The sequence below is a fragment of the Mandrillus leucophaeus genome, unplaced genomic scaffold (genome assembly GCF_000951045.1).
Source record: "Mandrillus leucophaeus isolate KB7577 unplaced genomic scaffold, Mleu.le_1.0 Scaffold331, whole genome shotgun sequence".
NCBI classification, from domain to species: domain Eukaryota; kingdom Metazoa; phylum Chordata; class Mammalia; order Primates; family Cercopithecidae; genus Mandrillus; species Mandrillus leucophaeus.
The window spans coordinates 2,432,075-2,443,466 of record NW_012103488.1 but is presented as its reverse complement, the minus strand read 5'-3'; the positions used below and the strand labels follow the sequence as shown (position 1 = coordinate 2,443,466).

General features: G+C 36.6%; 1 protein-coding gene across 3 annotated transcripts in view; it reads right to left on the bottom strand.

Moving 5' to 3' along the window:
• The window catches only part of IDE (insulin-degrading enzyme), a 143,185-nt gene that overhangs the window by 55,561 nt on the left and 76,232 nt on the right, over positions 1-11,392 (bottom strand). For all 3 annotated transcript variants that reach the window (XM_011988478.1, XM_011988481.1, XM_011988482.1), the window contains exons 5-11: positions 10,888-11,010; positions 6,259-6,371; positions 4,962-5,124; positions 4,354-4,446; positions 3,817-3,908; positions 2,671-2,751; positions 1,034-1,137 (exon numbers count right to left, since the gene is read on the bottom strand). In XM_011988478.1, coding sequence (XP_011843868.1) covers positions 1,034-1,137; positions 2,671-2,751; positions 3,817-3,908; positions 4,354-4,446; positions 4,962-5,124; positions 6,259-6,371; positions 10,888-11,010 — 769 coding nt within the window. The remainder of the gene's footprint in view (positions 1-1,033; positions 1,138-2,670; positions 2,752-3,816; positions 3,909-4,353; positions 4,447-4,961; positions 5,125-6,258; positions 6,372-10,887; positions 11,011-11,392) is intronic.

Here is an 11,392-nt window from a genome sequence, read left to right as displayed (position 1 = left end):
AAAAAAAAAAAAAACTGTTCCAAAAAACTTAATTACTTTTTTTTTTTTTGGATACGGAGTCTCGCCCTGTCTCCCAGGCTGGAGTGAGTGGCGTGATCTCGGCTCACTGCAAGCTCCGCCTCCCAGGTTCCCGCCATTCTCCTGCCTCAGCCTCCCGAGTAGCTGGGACCACAGGCGCCGCCACCACTCCTGGCTTATTTTGTTTTTGTGTTTTTAGTAGAGTCGGGGTTTCACCGTGTTAGACAGGATGGTCTGGATCTCCTGACCTCGTGATCCGCCCGCCTCGGCCTCCCAAAGTGCTGGGGTTACAGGCGTGAGCCACTGCGCCAGGCCAAAACTTATTTACTTAATCACCAAATTGCCAGTAGGATTTCAAAAATACTTCCCTAACAGAGGAGAAAAATTAAAAATGTAAAACGTATCATTCAATTATATTCCATCATTTGACTTTAGAAAACATATATGAAATTCAGTTTTAAGGGAGGAATATCATGTGGTGGCTCACAGGCACTTTAGGGACTACTTTCCTCTAGCAAGAATATCTCTGCTGCTATAAGAGTTTGGACTTTTGATTTCCTGGTTAACCACTGGTCAATCAGGGGGATTCTGAGATTGTAATCTTTACTGTGGCTTAAGTAAAAGAGGGTGTCTTCACTTGCTTATATGAACCAGATAGGTGGGCTGATACTTTGGGAGTTTGAGTTAGAATAAAGTCAGGTTAAGACAGGTTATTATTCTATTTTATTTATGATAATAAAATTATATTTGTTTTTTAAAATGTCCTCATCTTTTGGAAATATTGCCTCAAAATAATCTAGGGTGGAAGGAGGATGACTGAAGAGGGATGGATAAAAAAGACTGGCCATGTATCAGTGGTTGAAGCTTGGTGTTGCTTCATTATACTATTCTCTACTTTTATAATCATGCTTGATAAAATGTTTAAAAGCATTTTATTCAAAATTTCAAATTTTTTCAGATTCTAATCACTATTGAAACTTTAGTGTATAATAGTAAAATCTGTATGGTGACTCACCGGACATTTTCTGGTCTGAGTTTATCGAGAACCATCTCTATTAAGTCAGGTCTAAATTCTTCCAGTAAATATTCCGCTGTGAGTACTTCTTCTAGGGGATAATACTTTTAAAAAGGAAAATATAAATAAATACATATAGCTACTACATAGTTTATTAAAGCAGATATGTAACACATTAAATTCATTACTGTACACCCTTTCTCCCTTCAATTAAATTTTACTCCATTGGAAAAATTTTCTGTGGCCCTAAATCGTTTTCTCTTTCCTACCACATTGTTAAACAGTTTCATATTGTTTGATGATTCTGCCAAATATACTGTTAATCTCCAAACATACTTCCATTATAGAGAGCAAAATCACATTTCTTTCACGGAAAACCATGAATATTTCTGGTCAAAAATTGAGTACTTGTTAATGAAGAAAATTCGGTAATAAAATGCTGACACCTACAGCATTTTTTAATATAAAGTACACACATTTTTATGAACAGAATTTCCTAAATTTCTATGAAACATACTAGACAAACATTTGGGAAACTGTTGTGGGAAAAAAATGGCTTTTATTTTTGACCAGTGTAGAAAAACAATGCAGAAGATGCTTTTTGGTAAGAGCAACTTCCAGTATTGGTAAGAGCAGCTTCCACACTGACTGATTCATTCATCCAATAAATATTTAATGAACATCTACTCTGTGCCAGGCACTGTTCCACACACTATGGATAAAACAGTAGGTAAGACACATGAAATCCTTTGTCCTCCAAAAAGTGCACAGACATTGTAATTGGGAGGGAGGCAGACAATAAACAAATATTGTAATTTAGTGAGAGGTGCTATTAAAACAATTAAAAAAGGGGGAGGGGCATTATTTCAGATTGGGAGGTCAGAGAAGGTCTGAGGAGAAGAAATCTGAGGGGAGACTCAAATGATAAGAATCTAGCCAGGCAAAGATCAGATAGAAAAGTGTTTCATGTAGAGAAAATAGCAATGGGGGAGGAATAAACTTAATGTCTGAAAATTAGAGAGCCAGTACAGTTGGAGTGGAATGCAAATGGGAGAGATGGGCTGGACAGTGGTATAGAAGATGGCCAGATAGGCTGGGGCCACATCACTTTGTAGGCCAAGGAAAATTTTGCATTTTATGCCAACTCTGTTGGGAAACCACTGAAGGAATTTAAACAGAGGAGTGAAACATTCAGATTTTAGTTTTCAAAAGATCACGAGGCTGGAAAAATAAACTACAATGGGGACCAAGAGGAAAATAGGGATCCCAGGTAAAAGACTATCATGGTAGCCCAAGCAAGAAATCATGATAGCTCAGACTAGGATGGTAGCAATGGAAATTAAAAAAAAGTAAACAATCAATAGCTTTCACATAAGTAGCACTTGACATGCTGCAGAACTGAAATATATTTAAAGTCAATAAGCAAAATGCACATTTAACAAAAATATTACAGAAAATAAATTTCAGGATGAAAATTAAGATTTTAAACATATCCTGACATCAACATTTGCCCTGTTGCTACAAAGTTTAAAGTTTTATACCTCAGCTTCAATAATTCACTTATTACTGAAAATAATATATACAAGATTGCTGAAATACTCTACACAGCAATGTATACAGTAAAATAACAAACTTACATGCAATATTCCTGCAATCTTAGATGTATAGCCCCGTGGCCTCTCTTTGTCTTTAAACCTAAAAGCAACAGCATTCAAGTCCTAAAATAGAAAATTAATCCAATTAGATATGTCCACCCTTATTCAGAAACATTTTTTTTTTAAGTGTTTGGCTTGCACTATAAGCTTGCTACTCCATAAATACTCCATAAATACTTTATCACACTTTCTGAAAAAATGGCTATGCTTGATTTAGAAATGTATAGAGTATTTTAAAAATTTCTTAATGTGTATAAAATTTAATCCATCAACCTAGGCTTAAAACCAAAAACAAAATAGGTAAACAATTTTCAATGAAAATAACAAATACAGGATATGGCTCTATAGCCTAAGTTGTTGAAACTAGTAGCCAAAGAATTTAGAAAAACTGTGTGAAAGAACCTTGTGAGATCCAACAATTCCACCATAGATGATTTTGGTGACTCATTCAGAGAACAGCACCCAGATTAGGAGTTATTGTCATAATTTTTGGAAGCAGAAATTATATCCTTAAACTTTTATCTAGTTAAAAAGGATGTTTCTCATACTAAAATACATTTGAGAATCTCGATAGGCTTTAAAGCACATATTTTTAAAAACCCATTTTAAAAAGGCTTTTAAAAATTTGAAAGACAAACACCATTTGTTTTATGCAAAAAAAAAAAAAAAAAAAGCCGGGCTCTTCCCATACATACAATAATAAAATCACTTTTAATAACACAATCATACATAAACAATTCATTACTTCTTTGAGAGTTTGCTACAGATTTAAAGATCTGAAAATGACAGAGCTCATGAAGCTTTAGGCAGGGAGTAACATAATCCCTGACAGATTCTAGCTCAAGAAACTGCTGATTTTCTTCTGAGCGATGGAAAAGCATTTGATTTCTTCTCTTTTCCATCCTAAAAAGGGCTACATGATGCCTTTCCCCTTAGTTGTGCCCCAAGTAGCAAATCAGACTAGTACAACTAAGCCTTAACTAATACTATTATACATTGCAAAATTTTAGAGTTCAATTAGGAAAAAAACTTTAACAGTTTAACTGGGCCTTAAATTTAAATTAATTCACATGTATTTGTTCTTGAAAAATAGATTCCTTAAGAAAAGTTTTGGTGAAACAAAAGTACCTTGCACTCTTGGAAAACCCATTCTTGAGGTCCTTCTGCACGTAACTTCTGAATGTATTGAAACATGTGCAAAATTATATCTTCAACATGTACTGGAAAAAAGGGGCACACTTAAAAACCATTCAGTCCTTGAATCCTTCAAAGCAGTGAGCTCACTCCTAAGGTAAAGTCAGGTAAGTGGAAGATGGTCCCTCTTAGAAAATGCAGTCCTCACCTCCCTGAGACTGGTTTTAGGTGTCCCACACACATGGCCCTCTGGGCTCAGGGATATGTGACAGAAAGGGTGTTGGGGCAGTAAATGAGCAAATAAAAAGCCAAGTTCACATTAACAAGTGCAACATAATGATCAGTTGTTAAGGGGGGAAGAATCATCCATGAAACAAAGGCCAAGTTACATATGAAAAATACAATGGATAAGTTGTATGAATTAAAGTGTTATAGCTTTCAACATAAAACAGATCCACAGCAAGAAGAAGTTAAAAAACATCATAGAAAGTAAATTTTCATTCAAAAGTAAAAAGGTGAATCAATACTTACATAATCCTTCCTCGGTCAAGTCCACATTAATGATAAAAAACATAAAACCTCGGGCTCCTTCCTTCTGCCCACCAACAAGAGTATTAACCCAGCCTGCAACATTCAAAGGAAATCAACATGATTGATTGCATATGTGGCTTCTTTGAAGCTAAGAAAAATTTTTAAAATTCATATTGTATGTTCCTAAGACATGAGAATGAACCTCTTGCAAAAAAGATGGAGGAAAAAAAATCAGTTCAGAAAAGCAGTTTCAGATGGTGCAGAAGTGGGGGCTTTCCTGAAGATTCCTCACATCAATTCCCAGTCAAGAGTAGACTACTGGCTGGGCGCGGTGGCTCATGCCTGTAATCCCAGCACTTTGGGAGGCCAAGCTTGAGACCAGGAGTTTGAGACTAGCCTGGGCAAAATGGTGAAACCCCATCTCTAGCTAAAAAAAAAAAAAAAAAAAAAAAAAAAGACAACAGCATGCCAACAACCACCATCTCACTCACTAACCCAAAATGGTCACATCTAAGAATGTTCATTCACAGGACAATATTCAGGAGAAAATGAGAGCCAGAGTGAAAAGATGTGGTGGACACTCAGAAGCTGCTGCCCAGGAGACTTACCCTTTGATTTAAGTTCTGATAACAGACTTCCAGGACCTTCATGCCCAATGAGATGACCAAGATAATGACCAGGATTTGATTTGTAATATTTCTGAAGGTCAGGTATGGGAAATGTCACATAGAGATTCCTAATATCTTTAATGGGAACTATTTTGTAAAGTTGCTGGAGAAAACAAATCACAGAGATTAGCTATATACAACTCCTACTGAAGAAAATATTTTTAAACTATGAAGAATGATTTTCATGGAAGAATACCAAATTTAAGAGCAAATCAATTGCCACAGAAAATGATACACTGACCACAAATAAATGACTCAGCACTCTCCTAGTGGAATTTCATTACAGTCGGTATATAGTCCATGTTTGACCCCCTGAACCATGCAGCTAAATATTAATGGTTTTGAATGCTTCTCTTCAGGTACAGGGTAACAGCTTCAACAGTTATTAAGACTACAGCTACCAAAACTACTTTTAGCATGTAAAGACCAGAACATATTGATATGTTTTTGGTGATTCATGATCCTAACAAATGTGAGATTGATTTTATTATCCTGACAAATATTTAAAACCACATGGGGGCTGGGTGCGGTGGCTCACACCTATAATTCCTGCACTTTGGGAGGCCAAGGGAGACAGATCACCTGAGGTCAGGAGTTCAACCTCAGCCTGGCCAACATGGTGAAACCCCATCTCTATTAAAAATACAAAAATTAGCCGGGCACGGTGGCATGCACCTATAGTTCCAGCTACTCAGGGGGCTGAGGCAGAAGAATTGCTTGAACCTGGGAAGCAGAGGTTGCAGGGAGCCAAGATCGTACCGCTGCACTCCAGCCTGGGCAACAGAGCGTAACTCCTTGTCAAAAAAAACAAAAACAGAAACAAACAAACAAAAAAACTACATAGGGGCTGGGTGCAGTAGCTCACGCCTGTAATTCCAGCATTTTGGGAGGCTGAGACAGGTGGGTCACTTGAGATCAGGAGTTCAAGATCAGTCAAGGCAACACGGTGAAACCCTGTCTCTATTAAAAATACAAAAATTAGCCAGGTGTGGCAGTGTGTGCTTGTAGTCCCAACTACTCAGAAGGCCGAGGTGGGAGGATCAACTGAGCCAGGGAGGTTAAGGCTTCAGTGAGCCATGATCGCACAGCCTGGGTAACAATGGAAAACTCTGTTTCAAAAAAAAAAAAAAACCATAAATAATGAAATCTCCAAAAATTTTCACCTGGTCTACGGTAAACTAGGTATATATTATGTCCACAAATTAAGAACACAAAATACCAAAATTTATGCACTTACTTTAAGATGTTCTTCTTGGAAAGGGTGTTCAGGAAATTCTGGCAGTGGGACACTTTTGTTCTCTACTTCAGAAAATAACTTTACCACCAGATTAGTCAAGTCATCTAAAGATTCTACATGAAAACAGACAAGGAAAACAGAACTTAAGCGAATCGTAACATACAACAGGGAGAGCTTAAAATCTTAGGATCTCCTGAAAAGTCTCAGTACTGCTGAAAGGAAAATGTGAAAATGATTACACCTCATGCCTATCTCTATTTTAAAAAATTATTCACAAATATTATTCACAATATTATTTCACAAGTATAATAAAATTTAAACAAATATTAGAAACAATAATTAATTGCATTTGGAAAAATGACTATGATTATCAACAGGCATATATACTGAACTACTAGCAGAGTATAACATTCACCTTATACATAGAGAATTGCCTTCTATGATATAAAATTATCTTTTGTGCCTTTAAATGTGAGCATTTGCATTTTATTTATAAAATATGCCTATTTTTACTTCAATTTTTTGACATGTATGGACTCCAAAATGCACATGTTATATATGTGTGTGTATATATATGTGATATTAGCAAAATTCTACTTTTGGAAGTATAACAAGAAATGAGTTAGGTCTTTGAGAAGAGGGCACAGCAGTCATAGGATGGAATAAAGAACAGCTTGCTTTTTATTTTATACCTTTCTGTGCGGAATTAAATTTTTTCCATTTGTACAAATTACTATTATCCTAAAAAGAAAGGAGTATTTAAAAAACCTATCTTTTTTTTTTTTTTTTTGAGGCAAGGTCTTGCTCTGTTGCACAGGCTGCAGTGCAGTGGCACGATGCCAGCTAACTGCAACCTCCGCCTCCCAGGTTCAAGTGATTCTCGTGCCTCAGCCTCCCCAGTAGCTGGGATTACAGGTGTGCACCACCATGCCCTGTTAGTTTTTTGTATTTTTAATAGAGACAGGGTTTCATCATGTTGCCCAGGCTGGTCTCAAACTCCTGAGCTCAAGTGATCTGGCAACCTCAGCCTCCTGAAGTGCTGGAATTACAGATGTGAGCCACCGTGTCCGGCCAAAACCTATCTTTTTATAAACAAGATAACCTCTCATCTTGATTTTGTCTCCTCAAAAACAGGTTATTTATAAATGGTATAAACATTCATAACCTGTTACTATCAGTAAGCATTTGAATCAAATAAGAATCTTGCCTTGATATTCTATGACCCATTTGGAACTTTTCCATGAATTCTCGGGAGTACTAAATGACTATTTGAGAGCTGCCTTTATATAGTGTAAAATTCTCTTTTGTGCCTTTAAGTGTAGGCATTTGCATTTTATTTATAAAATACACCTACTTTTGCCTCAATTTTTTGACATGTATGATGGACTCCAAAATGTCCAGAGCCAAATAAAAGGCAGACCAGTGGCTGCTTGTTATATGACAAGTGAATTTAGGAATGCAGAGGGAATATTGTAGCAAGAGATGTCAGAGACATCTTTTTGCAGATGGGACATATGACTTGAAACAAGGTGAGCAGTCAATAAAGGTTTGTGGGCCTGCAGTGCTGGTGACAGCAACATCCTGAGCAAGGTTCTACCAGGTGAATCTTTCTTCTTGCATATTTCTACCCTAAAAGCATAAATTCACAGTGTCACTTTTTAAAGGTAAGGGAGCTAAACACTACAGCACAGTCTATCTACCCCACTAAACTGTGGGCTCCATAGAGATCAGGGAACTGAGTCCCACTCACCTTCATATCATCAAGGTTTGGAAACCTCAGTGTCTGCACTTGATGATTACCTATGTGGCAAGTGTTCAGACAGTTAGTGCTGCCACAGCTAGAGAAACAGCTCCAGGCAAGAACAGAAAAACTTCTTTGTACCCTTGTGACAGAGATCCTTCCACATGGTTACTCCTCCTCTCTCCTCCAGCCAAAAGAAGGAGTGGATTATTTTTTAATCCTCTAAGAGATCCAGTTTCCTCCTCATACCTCTGTACTGTAAAGACATCTCTCTCGGGTTCAGCACAGGAAGTCAGTCACAATGGGAGAGTGATGTGTATGGATCAGAGAACTGAGACACTTTATTTTTTAGATACTTATTCTGTCATTTCCACTAAACCAAGAACATTCTGAGGACAGGGCTCAGGTTTGATTCATCTATTGCCATTGTCACTTGCCCATTAAATGCTTACTGAAATCAAGTGTTTAATCTCAAATACAACATAGATTTAAACAAACAAACAAACAAACAAGCAAAAAAAAAAAAAACAGTTTAGGCACCTACCTATTCCCAGGACTGGGTTGTAAACAGCAAGTGATATTTTAACATTCTAAACCCACCTACCTGAAGCAAGCACACAGCATTACAGAGTATGCTTTTTTTAATTGTCCTCTCTCCCTGAACCCATTTTACACCCTGGTTCTTGCTACCAACTTAAAAAAATAGTTTATTTTCTAACTATAAAAGTCACATTTGCCAACAGTAGAAAACTTAGAAACAAAAGCTAAATTATGGTAACAAAAGTTATCATAATTTCATGATTATAAAGATGCTAGAGTGGCTACTACCATTTATGGAGCATTTGCTATGTGCCATACACCATGCTGAACAGTTTTTATTATCTCAATTAAACCTCACAACAGGTACAAGGTACCACCCACCACTTCACAAATGTGAAAATTGAAGTTTGAAAAACTGAAGTAAGTTTGTTAGCTCACAGCCACACAGCTAAGCAAGCGGTATATTTGGAATGAAAAGCCAGGTTGTTGGACTGTGAAATGTGAGTTCTTAACTACTATACAACATTATCAAATTTCTAGTACATGCTTTTCCATTTTGTCTTTTACCTACACCATATATGGTATATTAGAGTTTTTAGTGTTTTGTTGTTGTTGTTTGTTTTTTGAGACAGAGTCTCACTCTGTTGCCCAAGCTGGAGTGCAGTGGCACAATCTTGGCTCACTGCAGCAGCCTCCACCTCCCAGGTTCAAGCGATTCTCCTGCTTTAGCCTCCCAAGTAACTGGGATTACGAGTGCCTGCCACCATGCCTGGTTAAGTTTTACATTTTTAGTAGAGATGGGGTTTCGCCATGTTGGCCAGACTGGTCTCAAACTCCTGACCACAAGTGATCCACCTGCCTCGGCCTTCCAAAGTGCTGGAAATACAGGTGTGGGCCACTGTGCCTGGCCCCTATTAGAGTTTTAAAAAATTTGGGGGGAGGGATATGTCTTAGAATTTTTAATAAATCCCCAAATGGGACCATATAGCACATGTTTTTGTAAACAGCTTTTGTTTTCTCTTTAATATATTAAGAACATTAAAAAATATACAATATATTCTTATATATAATATACATGTATTAATTAAAAATGTTTTATATTTATTTATGCATATATAAGAATATATATTCATATATATGAGAATATATTAAGAATATCTTCCCATGATATTAAAATGCTGTCATAAAACTGTTTATTCGTTCAATATACATTTACCTATGATGTGCCAAGCACGAAGCACAAGCCCAGGTACTAAGGATAAAGCAGTGAACAAAACAGTTTCTACTCTCAAGTAATTTACATTTTGGTAGGGTGGACAACAAAAACACACAAACATTTAATATCTGAAGTATTAATAAATACTATAAAGAAAAAGCAAGATGGAAAGAAGAATAAGAAATGCTATTTTTCTATAAGATATTCTATTTTACAATTATAAAATCAGTATTTAGCAAATTTCCTATTAACATTTAGATTGCTAAATTTTTACTAATATATACTATACTGACAGAAACATCCTTTTATGTCTCCTATTTGAACTCTGATTATTTCCTGAGATTGCGTTTTTAAAAGTAAAAATGCATATTTACTTTTAAGACTGATATTGTTAAACTGCCCTCCAGAAAGACTAAAGCAACTGATACCACCATTACCAATACAAAAAAGCAACACCATCTGCAGTGGGTATTACTTAAAAACAGCAGGAAACAATGTTAGTAGTTAATTTGCATTTTAAAAATCAAACCGTTGTTTACATTCCAAACAGTCTCCCAAGTTTACCATCATCTGTTTTTGTTTTTTTTTTCCCAGTTTTCTGAATTGTTATAAGGTCAAATCTGCCAATCTTTGTCCTTTTGGTGTGTGTGTGTTTTTTTTTTAACATGGGATCTCTCTCTGCCACCCAGGCTGGAGTGCAGTGGTGTGGCGATCACAGCCCACTGCAGCCTTTAACTCCTGGGCTCAAGGGATCTTCCTCCTTCAGCCTCCCTAGCAGCTAGGACTATAGGTGCAGACTACCACATCCCGCTAATTTAGAAAAAATTTTTTTTGGTAGAGACAGGATCTTACTATGGTGCTCAGGCTGGGCTTGCCTTGCTTTTATATGCTTAGAGCACCTATTACTGTAGTAATTTGTATTTTTTTCAGATCTCCACTTAAACTTCTTTGGGGAACACAATGATTTAAACATAAAAATCCCCACCTACCTATTCTCTAACAAGTAGATCATCTTCAAAGGACTCTGAGCAAATAAGCACCTCTATCTTATATCCATCTTCTAATACTGTGAAAAAGCCAACATGAAAAACTTACATTATTCAACTCTATAAAAAATTGTAAGGGTTCTTACCTCGACCTAAAACACAAACAGCCATTAAGTTGGATGAATAGTAAGTAGAATGGAATTTCAGTAGCTCTTGTCTTACATCAATGCCTTCTTGGTTTGGTCTAGTCTCCAGAGTATATTTGTTACCTGGAAGGGAAGAACAAGGCATTTTTTAGAAAAAGCAAAATATGTGGACTTTTAAAGTTTTGTAATTATCACTGCTATTCCTTAAGATGAACTTTAAAAATAGAGTTCTAATACACATAATAACTCAAATTTATTTGAATGTTATGTGAATAAACAGGATAACAGTACAAACCAGCAACGTTTTAAACTATAGTCTACGGACTATAGTTTAAAAGTGTCTTTTTTTTTTTTTTTTTTTTTTTGAGAAATCTCACTCTGTCAGCCAGGCTGTAGTGCAGTGGCATGATCTTGGCTCACTGCAACCTCCGCCTCCTGGATTCTCGCCATACTCCTGCCTCAGCCTCCTGAGTAGCTGGGACTACAGGCACCCGCCACCACGCCC